Below are 18067 nucleotides of genomic sequence, written 5' to 3' on the forward strand. Positions count from 1 at the left end.
ATGTTGAACAACAGTGGTGAGAGTGGGCACCCTTGACGTGTTCCTGATCTTAAGGGAAAGGCTCTCAGCTTTTCCTCATTGAGGATGATATTTGCTGTGGGTTTTTCATAGATGGATTTTATGAGCTTGAGGAATGTTCCCTCTATCCCTATACTCTGGAGAGTTTTAATCAGGAAAGGATGTTGTATTTTGTCAAATGCTTTTTCTGCATCAATTGAGAGGACCACATGGTTCTTCTCCCTCCTCTTATTAATGTGTTCTATCACACTGATTGATTTGCGAATGTTGAACCACCCTTGCATCCCGGGGATAAATCCCACTTGATCATGGTGGCTAGCACCACTTCTCACTCCAGTCTCCTGCTGCAGTGTGGTGCATCTGGGAGCCTCATGCACCCAGCCGGGCATCCCCTCTGCGGCTCCCTGGTGTCAAGTCTCCCCGGGGCACACCTTCCTCCCAGGAACCTCTAACTGACTCGGGGACCCTCAGCTCACTGGGGGGGCCTATGGCAGGTGGTGTGTGAGTTAGCAGGGAGGTGGGTGTTGGTGCTTGTGAACAGGCCTCTGCCCCAGGTTCCTTCTCAGGACATACTCTGGCCCAGAGGAAACTTAGGAACGCCGTCCCCTGGCTTACTTTAACAACATGGGAAAGCGGGGACCGGTTTCTCCCCTCACCACAGTAAGTTGATTCGTGTGAAAGTAGAGCAAGTTCATGTTCTATGTATAGACTTGCTGCGCTTGGCACATGGTAGTCATTAGCCACACTTGAAATATGGGTGTTGGCACATGTTGAACTCACGTGCTGCAATGGTTTCCCTCAGCCCTTTCCTTGATTTTTTTCTTTTTTTTGGTGTGGTATTTTCAATCAATCTGGAATATAAGTTTTCTGTTTTTGTCAATGTTTTCTATTGAACTTTTGTGTTTTCATTTATTTAGGACAGTCTTCACATCCCACGTTTACTAGAATACTTTTGCCTGTATTTCCTCTAATATAAGTACAGTTTTTTAAGAATTAGCTCCCTTTGTAACCTACTAGTGGTGTGTATGTGTAATGTGTGTGTGTTTGTGTACCTTTGCTTTGAGGTAGACTTTGTATCTTAATTTTCTCTAAAGGTACAATTAGTTATACTAATGCCATTTACTACAGAATCCAATTTTTCCCCATAATTAGGGTCCCAGTTTCCATGTCTAGAACATGAACATAGATTTACATGTATTGTCTCATTTTGTGGATCCAACATGCATGTAATCTTCAGTCGCTGAGCCTTTGATTCTACTTATCAGTAATTTACAGTTAGCTTAATGTGAGAAAATGACAAATACAGACTGATACATAAGCCATAGTAATAAATCCCACCCAATACCATTTACTTTTTTTCCCAAAATCTTAGCTCAACTCTCTCTTGTAAAAAATAAATTTCAGAACAAGCATTTAATTCACTTTAATGAGGAAAATAAAGAATATTTTATCATTTTGGAGCAACGAACGTCCAACTATGGCTGAAAGGTACACCCTGAGAATTAAACGATTTTAATGAACCCATTGAGGTTTATTAAAACTGTGTTAAGCTAACATCAGGAAGGGACACAAGATACAGGCACAAATGTCCCTGTTCATTTTGCAGTGTAATTGTCCCAGGATGTTGTGTTATAAACATTCTCACTGTCTTCAATGCTTGAAGCACCTGTGGAATTGGGATTGCCCACCACAGTTCCCACAGAAGATAGACTGGTAGTGAAGACGTGCATCTGGTGTGCACAAATATCTCTAATGTTAAAGCAAGATAGCTCATGACCCTTCCCTGGTGGGTCCTCACTGCGCTGGTCCACATCAGTGTGTTTCTGCTTCTGGAAAACTTGTTGGAGATAATGTGGAGACACCCATCCAGTCACCAAGATGCCGCAGATGATGCACGTGCTGGTAATTAGCTTCCCGGCCAAGGTGACTGAGTGGGTGTCCCCATAGTCCACAGTAGTCGAGCTGATGGTGGCCCACCACCAGCAGATGGGGATGCTGGTGAGGCTGGGCATGTGGTCATCTTTCTCCACAGAGTAGATAAGCACAGAAAAGATGGAAATGCCCACAAACAGCAAGAGAAGCAGCAGCCCAACCTCATGGTAGCTGTGTCTCAGTGTGGCACCTAGAGACCAAAGTCCTACGTAGTGCCAGGCAAGCTTGAGAATTTGGAAGATCCCCATAAGCTTGAGGATCTCAACCACCCTGCTCGTGTTCTCAATGTCCTCATTCTCTTCCTCCTTGGTGTCTACAGCCAAAGTGGCATAGAAGGGAATAATGAAGGCAAGGGCAATTATGTTCAGAGCATTCTTCCAGAATTTCTTTTGACAGGGAGCAGCGCCCAACAGGCTGGCAAAGTCGCAGATGAACCAAGTGCTGCACGCAGTCTCCAAGCCTTCCAGCATGGCGTCATCCACTTTTCCGTCCTCTTTCTGGAACTCTGATATACTGTGGACACACACGGCCACAATGGAGGCCAGCGTCATGCTCACGGAGGAGATGGCAATGAACTTGGGGGACAGGCAGGCAGTAGGCTGGGTTTTCCATTCGAATCCAGATCTTCTTCAGGAAGTGACCAAATCACCCCTTGTCAAACTTCTCCAGCTCCTTCTCAGAGAAAACTCTTCAGAGGAGGAACTGGTATTCATGCCATTGCTCTCCTGGTCCCAGTCCTCCTCTGTGGTTTTATTCTTTGCGTTCCTGGTAACACTGCAGCAGAAACTGATGAAGAGCTCCTCAAGGCCCCCCTACTCCATCTCCTGGCAGAACAAAAACACACACAGTTCCTCCAATGACATTGCAGCTTTCCCGTGTAATAAAAATGCAAAACACATCTGAATAAGGAGGTGTTCCGATCAAAATAGTACACTCTTTATTGGCCTCATTGTGGTAATCGCCCGGCTCCAGAATGGCCTCTTCTGAGTGGCAGGTGAGCAGCTTTCTGAGTCTGGTGTGAGGAAACTGCACAAGGATGCTTTGGTCAACGCACTGCTTAACCACCCCCCCCTTTAAAATTGACAAGTTCCTCCTCTTGTCCAGGGCAATGGAAAAAACTCACCCAACACCGCGGTGGATAGAGGAGGCAGGGAGCTGGACGGGAAGGGAGATGAGGAAGTTCACACTGCACCCTTGTGGTGTAGATGTCACACTCTCTGCCTTCATTCTGTCCAGTGAAATGTCCATCATCATCCAAGAAGCTCCACCCTTCTTCCCTCATGGAATGTGTGGTGCACGTAGGCATTTAGTGGCCAAAAAGAAGAGAAGACTCCTGTTCTTTGGTTGTATCACCCAGAGCAATTGCTGGGAAATCGCTCTCCCAGATTTGGGTGAGATAGGATCCTCCAACGACCGGCTCCTTTGTCATCTGTAGAACATCTGTAGAACCCTAAGCTTCTCCTGTTGACGGCGTCTGCTTTGTGGCACACACTCTGCCGGGAACTGCAAGAGTCCGGGCGACTCAGGCTCGCTGAGTTCTACGATGCCGCCCGCCCGCGCTGCAGGGATCAGGCCTCGCCACGCAGCCCCGCGCCCGCCGAGGCGGCGGCGGGAGAGCCAGGTGGCCCGCCTGGGGTCTGTCTGTCCTCCTGTCCTTGCAGAATCCAATATGTAATGTTTTCATTGGAATTGCACTGAGTTTATGGGTTAATTGGCAAGCATTGGCATCTTTATAATTTTCCCATCTAGGCACCCTTATCTAAATCCTTCTTTCATTTTGTTGAATCTTTCTTTTTAATGATCTTTCCCATTTCTTTTGTGGTTTTATTCCCATGTATTTGTCTGGGTTTGTTTGCTTGTGAATAGGCACGGTCTTTATACCTTCCCTTGCAATGCTATTCTACCTCGATTCCACTGTACCTAGGCATATGTCAACACACTAGGCATATCTGTGGTTTCTGCTGCTTTTGGAACAACAATTAAAAAAAGGGGGGGATGATCAAGTGCTTCACCATAGTCACTCCTAAAGAGGAGGGAAAAGGAAAAGGACAAGAATTAAGTCCTATTGTTCCACGGATGCTCTCCCCGCCCCCAGCTCTCCCTATAGACCCCTTCTTTTTTTTTTTCATTTTACTTTTATATTCTCTTGCTCCCTCTCCCCTAGCAGTGGAGTAGCTCAAACTGGTTCTTCTGGTTTATTTGATCATGTTTTTTTTTAACCCTGGCAAGGTCTCCATTAAGTTTAGCCATCAGTATTCTATTGTTCTTTGTTCTTGGATGTATGGATATGGGGTGATTTTGAAGGTACTTTGATGGCTCAAGTTATGACCACAAATAAGTACTTCAAATAAGGGGCACCTCGGTGGCTCAGTCATTAAGCATCTGCCTTCGGCTCAGGTCATGATCCCAGGGTCCTGGGATCGAGCCCCGCCTGCTCAGCGGGAAACCTGCTTCTCCCTCTGCCACTCCCCCTGCTTGTGTTCCCTCTCTCGCTGTGTCTCTCTCTGTCAAGTAAATAAATAAAAATCTTTTAAAAAAAAGTACTTCAAATAACCATGTCATGTATCTCCCTTTGAATAAATATTTGCATCTCACAAGGACCAATTGTCAATGTGCAAATATGTATCTAGAGTTCTGTATTTTTCACTATCCAGACTTTTAAACTGGGTGGTACAATGATTTGGTGACTTTCTAAACAGGGCAGGGGCGGGGCGGTGGGGTGGAGGTAAAGGAAGTGCGGGGGGTATGTTCCCACCAACCTTCTCTCTCAGCCTTATCTATCCTCCCACTTGGGCTGCCCCATGCCAGACCCCACACTTTTTGAAGCTTGTGCCTGGGGAAGTGAGAAACTCACCCTAATGTTCTGAGATTTTCCGATATCAGATCTGGTCATTTCTAATCCCCACCCCCTCTAGGGTTTCGATATAGGGATTGATTTGAGCCAGGAGACGGGGCTGGTTGTGATTCCTTCTTCTCTCTCCCTCCACAAAATTCCTCTCCAATGGACACTTCCTTTAGGTCCCAAGTTCTCACTACCTATAGCATCTAGCAAAGATCTATAGTCAGAGTCTTCCAGGCCTGCTTCCCGATATGTAATGAGAGCTTTTGGAATTTAGCAAAACTCTAAATTGATGGCTATGAGGTTTTTTCTTTTTTTTTTAATTTAAATTCAATTAGCCAACATGTAGTACATCATTAGTCCCAGATGTGGTGTTCAACAATTTATCAGTTGCACATAACACCCAGTGTTCATCACATCACGTATCCTTCTTTTTTTTTTTTTTAAAGATTTTATTTATTTATTTGACAGAGAGAGAGACAGCAAGAGAGGGAACCCAAGCAGGGGGAATGGGAGAGGGAGAAGCAGGCTTCCTGCTGAACAGGGAGCCCGAGGCAGGGCTCGATCCCAGGACCCTGGGATCATGACCTGAGCCAATGCAGACGCTTAACGCCTGAGCCACCCAGGCGCCCCTCACCTGCCCTTTTTAATGCCCATCACCCAATTACTCCACCCACCTCCCCTCCAGAAACCCTCAGTTTGTTTCCTATAGTTGAAAGTCTTTCATGGTTTTTCTCCCTCTTTCATGACTTCCCACTCAGTTTTCCCTCCCTTCCCCTATGATCCTCTGTGCTGTTTCTTATATTCTACAGATGAGTGAAACCATATAATTGTCTTTCTCTGATTGGCTTATTTCACTCAGCATAATCCCCTCCAGTTCCATCCACATCGATGCAAATGGTAACTATTCATCCTTTCTGACGGCTGAGTAATATTCGATGGCTATGAGTTTTAAAAATTAGCTTTGAGAACTCTAAGTTTCTTGAGCAAGGTACAGGCAGTAGCTTGCTTCTCTTTGTGTGAGGTTATAATCCTAAGTAGTTTTTTTTTTAAAGATTTTATTTATTTTTATTTTGAGAGAGAGAGAGCACAAGAGGGGGGAGCGGGAGAGGGAGAAGCAGACTCCCTGCCGAGCAGGGAGCCCGATGTGGGACTCGATCCCGGGACTCCAGGATCATGACCTGAGCCGAAGGCAGTCGCTTAGCCAACTGAGCCACCCAGGCGCCCTAATCCTAAGTAGTTTTAATGGTGAATGGGCTACATGAGAACATTATTTACAGGGGGAATTATATTTAGTTTAGTTAAATATTTTTATAACATTATCATTTTTACTTGCTGAAGGGACTGCACCAGACCAAGGTTAAGAATGGGCAGGGACACAGGGGGCCAAGTGGGCAGCCAGGACACTGCCCTCCCATGTGTTTGCCTTAGTCCTTGGGGGTTAGAACAAGAAACATAGTATGAAGAGTTAGGAAGCTCTACAAAGGTGTATCAGGCATCTCACATAACATGATATCCACAAGGCTGTGCAAAGACAGGTCAACCAATTCTTTACATTTCTTCTTAAATTTATTTAAAAAAAATTAGTTACATCCTAATGGTTCAAAGTTCAAAAGATAACGAAGGGTATACGTTAAAAATCTCCTTCCCACCTTTCTGTCACCACTACCTAATACTCCCCCACTACAGGCAATGTTACCAGTTTCTTGTACACAATTCTAGAGAATTATATATATATGTATATATTCACACACATATAATAATCTTGTCAATCATTTGATATCACTACATAAAAATGTTTTTTAGTTTATAGCCGAATAGTATTTTGTTGCATGAATATGTCATAATTATTTAGTCAGTCCCTTATGTGTGGATATTTAGCGTTTTATTCCCCATTTTTTTCTTGATATTACAAATAATGATTCAATGCTTATACATATTTCCTTTTCTTCCCTTCTCCCTTTCCTCTTTTTATACACCCAATTTTCATTGCTTAAGTTATATTTCTTAGTGTTTCCCTTTGTGCCTACTGAATATACTTAGACTCTTATTGCCACGTTTGACTGCTTTAGATGGTATCTTTTGACTGCAGCTACTAAGGGTAAGAAAACCAACATATTTATATTACCTCCCACCTTTTTCTTTCCTCTCCCAATTGCTGTTAATTATATCATTTCTATTTCATCTGGGTTATCACCATTACATTTGTTCCGTAACCATAATCACCACATTTGTTTTGGTCTTTGTCCTAAATTTACATAGACTTGACATCAATTGCTAGAGTTTTGCTATAGTTTCTTTCTTCCCTGTGTTTCTGTCACTTCTGCTTTCCTCTTTGTGATTCTCTTACATTTTCCCTGAGGCCTGACAGCTCATATTGTAGTTCATTCTTATCTCGCCATCCTTTTCTTGAGCTCTTGCTTAATTGCTTCATTAAAACTTTCTAATTCGTGGTGAAATATTTGGTGACAGTTTTCATCTACTTTTTTTCAGATGAGTTTCCTTTATTTGCCATGCATTTTTCAGGTCCTTTATCTCTCTTACCTGTCTTTACCTATTGTGCCATTCCATTTTGATTCCCCATCTTTGAGGGATACCAGGTTTTATTGAAACAGTTTTTTGTTTGTTTTTTTTTTTTAGAAAATCCATCAAAGACAAGGGTCGGAGTTGTTTTCCCTGATACCAAGAATTTTCCTTATGTTCCAAGTCATTAGACAGAGGTGGCTAAGGGTTCAGTCTCTCTTCTTTGCTGCTTGGGGGGAAGACTTATCTCCAGTGCTACCTTGGGGACAGATTACTTCTTGCAAATTGACTTGTCTCTGTTATTCCTTATTTTGCCCATTTGTCTATGCTTCTTATTATGAATCTTCTGCTCCGTGGTGGCTCTTATTGTCAATTTGTGCATGCTTCTTACCTTTAAGAAATATACAAATTTATTAACAGGATATTTCTCACATTAAATGTTTTTACTACAATACAAAAAGAAAGAAATATACAAACCATCTCTCCCCTTTCTGAAATTCAGTATTATCTAGCGGCTGACTTGAGAATGTAGAAACGCAACTAGAGAGTTCCTGGAAAATTAACTGAACAGACTGTCAAGCATAAAACCAATTTAAATTAATGGAGATGCTGTCTGTGAAGGAGTTAGAGCTCAGTGTACTCCCAGGCTTGGTTTTGAGAGTCTCTAGTCAGGCCGAGAAAGGCAAACAACTCCATGTTTTCTGCCAGCCTTTCTGAGCTTTCTTACTTACGCGGCACAGGGGGCAAAGAAACATACAACACAGTTTCTTCCTGTTCTAGCAACTGAGCTCATGCCTATTAAGAGAAAAATGGGTAACACAAAAGATGCTTAAATCACATCCTATTGCATCTTTAGTTGAAGTGGCTTTTCATCACTAATTTTCTTGGCATTCATCACTCTCCATTGTATTTTCTGTTTTCTTTGCCTGTATTCCCCACTACATGGTAAGCTCTGTGAACACAAGAACGGTGACTGTTTTGTTTACTATTGAATCTCCATCTGCCTCACACATAATTAGTGCTCAGTGCCCACTCAATTTGATTGTCTAGTATTAAAGCTGCCATTCTGATTCTGGACAGGAGTTTGTGCTTATCTATTTATTTTTGAAATATTCTCAATAAATATGCATTATGTTTGCAAAGAGAAATTTATTTTAAAAATGAATTAAACAACATTTACAATACGGTCCTGATAATAATTTTAAAAATGCAGAAGCATGAAAAAAACACCAGAATGTAACACACTCTATCTTGAGGTCTTGCTCTCAGGTCTCCTCTCTTTTCATGAAACTCATCCACTGCTATGGCTTCAGTTACCATCTATATGTTAATGACTCAAAAGTCAATATATCCTGAGTTTCAAGATTAATTTATTTAATGCCTACAGATTGCATATCCTGCAGCTTTTTCATGTTCAACATGTTTGAAATTGGAGCCATCATTCTCCAGTCCCACGCCAAAATGTTTCCCCCTCTGGTCTTCCCTGTCTCCATGGACACAACCACCATCCACCCAGCTGTCCCTGCCAGAAACCTAGTTATTACTGACTTCTTCCTTCTCCCTCATCCTATATTGCTAGCTTGTCTCAAAGTCTCATTGATTCCACTTCATTACTGTTTTTCTATAAACATTAATATTTCTCAGACCAATACATACATATGATAACAGTGCAATTAGAGAATTTATGATGAAAATGAATAATTTCCCCTCCTGCTCTTCCCTAGACATAGTACCACTCCCTAGAGTCCAGTGGCAACCTTTCTTAACTTTTCTGATTTTAGCTCCTTCTGTCACTCTGGTTTTCAACCAGGGTAATTTTGCACGCCTCCCCCCCCCCCCCCCGCGGGGAAATTTGTCAAGTGTCTGGAGACATTTTTCATTGTCACAGCTGAGGACAAGGGCACTACTGACATCTTATGGGTAAAGGCTAGGGATCCTGCAATGCACAAGACAGTCTCCAGCCCCAAATGTTAGTAGTGCCAAGACTGAGAACTATTCCCGTGGTTATCTTCAAAATGCCAAAAATACACTTGTACCTCTAATGACCTTCTGCTATGAAAATAGGACACTGAAGCTCATTTATTTCATAATTCGTCCTCCCCCTCTCTTACTCCTAACGTTTATAGTATTATTAGTAATCATAGTTTAATCACACAATCAACAACTATTTATTGAGCACCATGTGTGCCAGGCACTATTCAAAACATTTGGAATTTGGTAGCAAGCAAGACAGAGATAGCCCTTATGAAGCTTGCTTTCTTAAGGAGGAAATAGGTCATGAAATCAATTAAAATAAAGAAAGTAGTTAAATGTAACTTTAAATATATACATAAACATTTATTCTTTCCTAAACTTTCACCAGGATTTGTTCACTTCTCACTTTATAGAATGAGGATACCAGCTCTACTGGTATCTACTCTCCTTTCTTCTTTTATCATTTTCTACATAGCAAGTTCTGCCAGCTGTATTTTATTAAGTCTTTTGCCAACTTGAAATATCATCCCCAAAGTGATATGTGAGTCATTTTCCAAAACTATACCAAATAGATTTGAGTATTAGGACACAACAGGCTCAGCAACTAGCATCATTTTATGTAGTTGTAATCATCTAAATTCTGTTCATGATTTTCAGCTTCCAGAGTTGAAAGCAGAAAACTTTACTGGGAGACTCCGTTGTTACAGAATATAGTATAAAAGTAAACTGGCACTTTCTATATAGATATGGATGATATAGACATATCTATATAGAATAGACATATAGATGTAGATACAGATATGGTATATAAAGAAGAAATCTCAGCAGCATTCCCTTTTGCTTTCAAGATGCCATGAAGGCATCATTGCTTTGATGATGACACCAACTGACTCCCTCAGGTGCTTTCACAAGTTCAACCTAGGTCTTTTGTGGGATGTTGGAGGGTTACCTTTATAACCATTTGGTCACTTCAGAAGGTTCTGAGAGCCATGCAGCCATGGTCTACTTATCGCCTGTCTTCTGGTGTGGTAGAGCTAGGTGTTAAGTTTTATCAGGCTACAAATGCATCTTACCCTGGGGATATTTACTTAACAATTTAGGCGCTAGTTCAAACCTGCCCATCTTATCTGGAATGGTCAGATCCCAGAGACATCTGGGATTAGCTTCTGATTTAATGTAGCCCACTATAGTTTCTTAGAAATGTTCTGGAATCCAAGGTCAAGGCTCTTGAGTCATTTAAATGATACTGTTCTTAGATTCGAGATTCCATAGATTCTTTTTCCTTATACACCGTCAAATGCTGAACTCTAACTTAATTTGTTGCCTATTTGGAGCAAGTACGCATTTTCTTTTGTTTTGTGTATCTATCGCTATGTAAAAAACCACTCCAAAATTCAGTAGCTTAAAACAGCCATCTTATGTGCTCCTTGTTTTGTGGATCAGGAATTTGCACTGGACTTGACTGGTTGGTTCTTCTGCTATTCTTGCCTGAGGTTATTCATGTGGTTCAAGCCAGCTGGCAGATTAGCTGGGGGCTGATTTTCCTGTAGCTAAGGTAGCTAGATATAGCAATAAAATAGAAGATGCCCAGTTAAATTTGAATTTCAAAAAAATAATTAATAATTGTTTTAGTATAAGTTTGCCCCATGCAATGTTTGGGGCACACTTATATCAACAAATGTTTTATGTTCATCTGAAATTCAAATTTAACTGGGAGTTCTATATTTTATCTGGCAGCTCTTTCTAGGGGTCGTCAGTTGGAACAGTTCATGTCTATTCTACATGTTTTTTTCCTCTAGCAGGTTAGCTTGGGCTTCCACACATGGTGGTTTCAGAGTAGGAAGAGTGCAAGCCCCATGGAAAATGCACTGTTCAAGCCTCCTCATGGGTTATGTTTGTTTATGTTCAAACTGCCCCCCAAATTTCACATGGCTAGGTCCAGAGTCAATGTGGGAGGGGACTACACAATGATATGGATACAAAAGGCATGGTTCATTAGGAACCATCACTGTAATATTTTCTTAGAGGTTCTGCTAATTGTTTTTCCTCCCTTATTTGCCTCTAATTTTTCTAACCTCTCAACTGATTTTACCAAGTCCCCTTTTATTCATGAGTTCACCCACTACCTCAAATCCTCTGCCGTTTTGTTCCACTTTGGTCTGGTCAACCAAGTGCGCTGTTTGGCTATTATCTTAACACTAACTTTTATTGCTTTCCCAAGTTTGGATCACCATTTCCTTGATTCTATATTTCTCTTTGACTTGAGTACTACCTTGTTTAGTTGGAGGACATGTTCAAATAACTCCTAAGAGAAGGTCCACAGGAGATAAATTTTCTGAGTACTTTCAGTCTTAAAAACATCTTTATTGTCACCACGTAACTACTTGATAGTGTGTTTAGAGATAGAATAATAAAGAAAAGCATATTTTCTAAGGATTTAAAGGCATTTATTCATTGACATTGACCATCCAGTGTTATGAATAAGAACTCTGATGTCAATATGATCTGTAGATGACTTTCCCCCTACCCTCGAAAGATTTTAGGGTCTCCTTTTAATCTTTATTATTCTAAAACTTACTTCAGGATGTGTCTAGGTGAGGGTCTTTTTTTTAAGATTTTACTTATTTATTTGAGAGAGAGAGAGCATGAACAGGGGGAGGGGCAGAGTAAGAGGGAGAATCAGACTCCCAGCTGAGCAGGGAACCCCACACAGGGCTCCACCGGGGGCTTGATCCCAGTACCCTGGGATCATGACCTGAGCCAAAGGCAGACACTTGACCTAAAGAGCCACCCAGGCACCCCTGTGAAGGTCTTTTTTTATTGGTTGTATTGGGCAAACAATGCATCTTTCTTTGTAATTAAAAAAAGAGAGATACAGACAAAAGTGAGATTATATGAATATATATCATCCATAATTAAGAAACATTAACACTTTCTGGTATTTGTTTAATATCTTTGTATTAACAGATCAAATTAAACTACATATACTGTTAAAGTCACACTTTCTTCCATCCCTTCCCAGAGGTAATTGATACTGTAAAATTGATGTGCATCTTTCAGTACCCATTTTAAATTGTTCTAGAAATATATCTATCCAAAATAATATATAGCATTGTTTTGTATGCTTAAAATTATATAAATGGCATTATCCATATCCTTCTACAAATTGCTTATTTCACACAACATTAGGTTTCTGAGAATTGTCTAGACTGATATATAGAAATCTAGCTCACTCATTTTTACTGCTTTATAAATTCTATTATATAAATATATGATAGATTACCTATTCAAAAACCTACACAGCAAACATCAACCTTACTGCAGAAACATCGACCATTAAAATGGGAAACAAGGCAAGTATGCACTGTATCATCAATACTGTTGTTCTGGAGGTCTTTGACAGTGCAATGAGATAAGAAAAAGAAATGAGCTATAAAATATTGAACAGGAAGAGATAAAACTGTCATAATTTGTAAAGTATGTATATCTACTTAAAAGTCAGAAAGTAAAAAGCAGCAAAATAATAAAACTAATAAGAGAGTTCACAAAAATGACTGTAGAATGACAATGCTACATCAAGAACTTTTATACAAATCAACAGTAATTGTTTCTTTTTTTTTTTTCAAAGATTTTATTCATTTATTTGACAGAGAGAGACACAGCGAGAGCAGGAACACAAGCAGGGGGGAGTGGGAGAGGGAGAAGCAGGCTCCCTGCTCGGGGCTCGATCTCAGGACCCCGGGATCATGACCCGAGCCGAAGGCAGACGTTTAACGACTGAGCCATCCAGGCGCCCCACAGTAATTGTTTCTTATTAAATTTATTTTAGAATGAAAAAATATATGTGTACAAAATTCAAAAGGCATAAAAAACAGGGAGAAAAATTAGTCTCTTACTGACTTTTCCCATGCAAGCCCAATATATCTGTCAGGAGGTAGAAACTGCTATGCCATTCTTCGTGTATCATTAAAAGATAATTTATACAATCTTAGAAAATGTAAAATTACATATATGATGTAAAACATAGATAATATTTATGAAAATATACACAGCACTGTTTATTCAACTTGCTCTACTCTCACACGAATCAACTTACTGTGGTGAGGGGAGAAACCGGTCCCTGCTTTCCCATGTTGTTAAAGTAAGCCAGGGGACGGCGTTCCTAAGTTTCCTCTGGGCCAGAGTATGTCCTGAGAAGGAACCTGGGGCAGAGGCCTGCTCACAAGCACCAACACCCACCTCCCTGCTAACTCACACACCACCGGCCATAGGCCCCCCCCCAGTGAGCTGAGGGTTCCCGAGTCAGTTAGAGGTTCCTGGGAGAAAGGTGTGCCCCGGGGAGACTTGACACCAGGGAGCCGCAGAGGGGATGCCCGGCTGGGTGCATGAGGCTCCCAGATGCACCACACTGCAGCAGGAGACTGGAGTGAGAAGTGGTGCTGGGTTACCTGTTACCCACTGGGGGAAGAAGTGAAGTTGGGTCACCCTCCCACGTTGCACAAAGGTAAACTCCAAGGAGATCTGTGAGACGACCCTTTCAGGGGAAAGGTGTGAAGGAATTAGGAAACCATACGGGAGACTCTCTGTAATCGGGGCATGAGGGAGGGCAGCCTAAGCCACACATGGAAACAAGAGGCACTAAGGGAGAAGGAGCCTGCCCTCAGGGGGAACTGGAGGCCCTGAGCAAAGAGAGGAAGCAAGTGACAGAGTGTGAGGTGACGCCTGGGGCACGTGTAGCAGACAAGGGATTGGCCAACCCTCTGCGGGACTGTGCTGGACTGTGGTGAGGCACCCATCTGCATCTTAGACCAACTGGGTGGGGGGTGCCGAAGGGAGCCTGGGGCCAGCCCTGGCCACAGTGGTCAAACTCGAAGAGGAATGGCGCTGTGGCAGCTGACAGATTGACCTGGTGAGGGCCGTGCCTGTCTGTGGGTGGCACTTCAAAGTGAGGGGTTGGTGGTGGAAACGGCTTTGAGACCAGCGCGTGGGGTCCCGGTGAGGAGGCAGAGTCTGAGACTGGCTGTATGGGCCGGGAAGCCGGGTGTCTGCAACCTCCTGTGTGTGCCCTTCATGGGGGCGGGGAGGGGGGAGCGCAAATCCCAAGACCCCCAGGAGAGGTGGCAAGCTGGGGAGGGCACTGGGAGTTGGTGTGCAGCCGGTAGCTACAGGCACCCAAAGTGGACGTGCTCAGGAGATGCGTAAGAAGCAAGACCGGGCCTTTTGTGGAGCTGGAAGGCAGTCCGCGGGGACGGGCCCCCAGATTTACCCAAGAGGCAGGCTAGGCTGGGGCGGGCCCCGTCAAGGCGGGGCACTTCCCCACGGAGTGTGACCAGCTGCAGCTTTGATGCCCTTGTCGAACGTTTACCATGGGGAAGCCCAGAAAGAATCTGTTCACTGTAGCAGGCAGGTGGGCACGTTCAGTGTTGGTGGCCCCACGCCGTTTCATTCTGGATTAGGTGTGTGTGTGCGGGGGGGGCGGGGGGTGCACCACGGTCTTCCTGGGGCTGACAGCCTCTGAATGTCTCCATCGGGCCCTGACTGGCAGGCATGCTCCCGAACCCCCTCCCCCGCCCCTAGGGCTCCTGCCTGGCCCAGCAAGCCAGCAAGGCATAAAGGGCAGACCAGGGGCCTGAGCTACCCGACACGGGGGGAGTGTTTGGGGGAGGGCAGCGCCAGCAGAGGCACCGGAGGCTCTTGCCTTGGGCCCGGGGCCCGCCCTGGAGACCCTTGGACGCCAACGGGCTTCCCTGTGACAGACAGTTGCTCAGGAGATGAGCAGACAGTCTCCAGGCCCTCCCTGTGTTAGAAGTCAGCTGTGGCCCCAAAGGGCCAAGGGCCTGCCTCGGAGAGGGGGGACAACTGCCTGTGGCAGCACTCGAATGGGGATTCGGCAGAGCGCAGAGGAGTGGGGAGGTGCCTGTTAGTTTGGGACCCCGAGCCAGGAGGAAGGAGATCTTCTGCCTTTGTGCTGTGCTTCAGGAGGCTGAGCATGAAGGGGTGTCGCTGAAGACAGCACTGGCCAAACAGGCTCCCCTGGGACAAGTGGGTGTGGGAGCTGTCTGCAGGGCACCCCTGCTTGGGAAACACTGCCCAGTCCCCCTGAGGCTGGCTTGGGAGAAAGGGCTGGTCACATTAGCAACTCTTAGGAAACATGACAGGGCCCTGCAGCCAGCAGAGGAAGCCCCCCCGGGGGGGGGGTGTGTGTGCTGTGTGTGTGTGTGTGTGTGTGTGTGTGTGAGAGAGAGAGAGAGAGAGCGAGAGAGAGAGCCCTGCTGGGGGTGTGTTGTCACAGCAACCACAAGTCACATGCTGGCCATCCAAGGTGCCAGTGCCTGGGGAGAGGCGGTGTCCCCGCTGCAGGTTGGAAGGTTCCCCAGAGATGGTCCCGGGACCCGGCCCGCACCCGTACCTGCTAGTCAGCCCGAAGGGTGCGGGGTCGGGTACAAGCTGAAGAGTTGTAATCCCCCTGCCCCCCAAAGCCCGGGAGGAGGGAGGAACAAATACGACTATGGTGTGTGTGGAGGAGAGCATGCAGAAGGCAGAGTGCGGATGCCCAGGGCACCGTGGCCCGGAGCAGCAGCCCAGGGAGACCAGGAGAGGGCACCAGGCACAGAGGCAGCCCTGCCCGAGGGAAGCTTCTTGTGGCCTGTGCTGTGGGCCAGGGCTTAGGGGAAGAGGACCATCGCTTGACACGTCAAAACCCCTCAGGGAAGCTGGCTTTGGTGACGCAGGGGCCACGGGCTGCTGGGAGGGCTCTGGCGTCGCTCAGCGGGGAGGCTGCCTGAGTCGCCCAACTCCACGGAGCGGTTCCGTGCACAGGGCTGGGCTCCTCCTTTCCTCCCAGGGGGGCCAGGAGCTTGCATGGGGGTGACGGAGACGTCTCTCCCGATGGACCGGCCATAGCCCTGCCAGGCACCCCAGCGTCTGCCCTACCACCCTGACCGGGAGTTCACGCAGGGCTCCACGGGCCCCTTCTCGGAGGTCCCCGAAGGGACCGGGGAGAGGGCCGAAAGGAGGTTCCCCCGAAGGAAGCGGGGGCCAACCCTTCTCCCTCTGCCAGCAACTGGGGCTTGGGGTCCCAAGGAAGGGAGTGGGCCCGGAAGTGGGTTTAACAGCCGCTTCGCAGGAGAGAGAGAGAGAGAGAGAGAGAGAGAAGGACACCAAGGGGCCACGCAGCGAGCGGCAGCCATCGTTGCTAGACCTGGGCACTGAATGCCCGGCGATGGGTTGCCAGGTGGTCCCCGGGGATGCGTAGACAGACCCCAAGGATACTGCCCTTCCTGCCCAGGCTAGCAGTCCAGGAGAAAGCCCTTCCTCGAGGGATTTCCCTGCTCCAGGTGCCAGGCACTGGGCCGTCGGCTTCCCAGGTGCTGTGTCCTGCAGTCCTGATTCCACCAGCCCCACCTCTGCTCCCCGGCTTCCGCCCCTGGCCCCCAGCCCCTTCTCCAGGCCGAGCCTCAGCACTCCCGCCCACCTCTGCCCCCGCCGCCTGTGAGCGCCCAGAAGCGCGCCCCTGTCAGGGAGCATAGGCCCCAGGGAGTCAGCGTTGGTCGCCTACTTCTGTCTTCCTCTGCATGCAGACTGTAAACTCAGGGACAAGTTCCACGTCTCGTTTTCGCCAATCAAAGCGCACAACTTTATTGATGATACATACAAACGTAGGCCTGGGTGGATGAGGTTAAGTCAGTACAGCACAGACAAGGGGCGTGTCCTTCGTGGACGCACAGGTTCACCATCCATCAGCTCGCACAGAAGAAGGAGTAAATGGGAAAGAATTCGACCTAAGCGGCAACAGATGCGTTTTCAGCACGAGCCCCAACACGTGTCTGGTCTCCACAAAGCGGCCCGGCTTGGACAGGGAGACCGCCACGGGCAAGGCCTCCCTCGCCATGCTCTTACAGGATGTTCCGTAGCCACGGCTGGCCTGGCGGCTGAAAGGATCCCTTTGCCGCAGGAGGAAGGCCGCAAGGGAGTAACCGCCAGCGCACACGGCCTGCGGACTGCAAAACCAAGAAGTTACTCCGAGCTCTGGGGGGACCCCTGCCTGGCCCAGAAGAGTGTGGTCCTCCATGGAGCAAGTGTAACTTGCACCCTGTGATGCGGTGACTGGCTAAGGCTGGCTCTTCAACAGCACCCACTGCAGACCCTTCGAATGAGAACACGGGGGTGTGTTCACCAGCAGGCTTTTGGGTGGATTCCGTCCCGTTCGGTTCCGCTCCGCTCCAGGCGGCCATCTAAGAGGCCAGGGTGTCGGGGGGAGCCTGTGTGTTTCCGTTCCTGATCAAGAGGGACACGAATGAGAGCAGCGTTTGGGCACCCAGCGATTCCCCTGCCAAGACTGGCTTTTCAGACAAACCCATGGACAGTTTCAAAACCTGAACCTCGGCACATCCACTTCCCTCGGATGTCAAAGGGAACTTCAAGTCTGAAACGGACTCGGCAAGCGTGTGATTAATAACTGTCATGCTTATTAACAAATTGAATCCGGCCTGCTGCAGAAATGAGATGCAGCAATGTGACACAGTCTCCCGACACACTCCATTGATGGACATCTTAATCTGGCCCTGGTTTTCAACCCTTGCATTCAAGTTATCCAGAGCACAGAAAGCCTTCTCCTTAGTAGCGGGGTCGGGAGTGGGGATGGTGCTTCCAACAAGGGAGAGGCCGGTCAAATGACCATTGATACCGTGGCTAAATGAAAAACCAGCATCCTTGGGCTGAGCAAACCACATTTTTCCCTGAATGAAAGGACACTTAGAGAGGTCAAGTACACACCTGAAA

General features: G+C 46.0%; 1 protein-coding gene and 1 pseudogene across 2 annotated transcripts in view; both read right to left on the reverse strand.

The window, feature by feature from the left end:
• Nucleotides 1-59: 59 nt before the first annotated feature.
• Nucleotides 60-18067, reverse strand: part of LOC145717809 (delayed-rectifier potassium channel regulatory subunit KCNS3-like) — a 73411-nt pseudogene continuing 55403 nt past the window's right edge. Inside the window, exons 3-4 of the transcript XR_014141246.1 lie at nucleotides 7334-7703; nucleotides 60-3973 (exon numbers count right to left, since the gene is read on the reverse strand). The product of XR_014141246.1 is annotated as a delayed-rectifier potassium channel regulatory subunit KCNS3-like (transcript). The remainder of the gene's footprint in view (nucleotides 3974-7333; nucleotides 7704-18067) is intronic.
• On the reverse strand, nucleotides 16896-18063 carry ARMCX6 (armadillo repeat containing X-linked 6; the record flags this gene model as incomplete). The annotated part of the gene is made up of 1 exon (XM_006752238.3): nucleotides 16896-18063. A coding segment is annotated over one exon (543 nt), but the record flags the coding sequence as incomplete, so codon positions are not given.

This window comes from Leptonychotes weddellii, chromosome X (assembly GCF_054177405.1).
Source record: "Leptonychotes weddellii isolate Sample4059 chromosome X, ASM5417740v2, whole genome shotgun sequence".
NCBI lineage: Eukaryota > Metazoa > Chordata > Mammalia > Carnivora > Phocidae > Leptonychotes > Leptonychotes weddellii.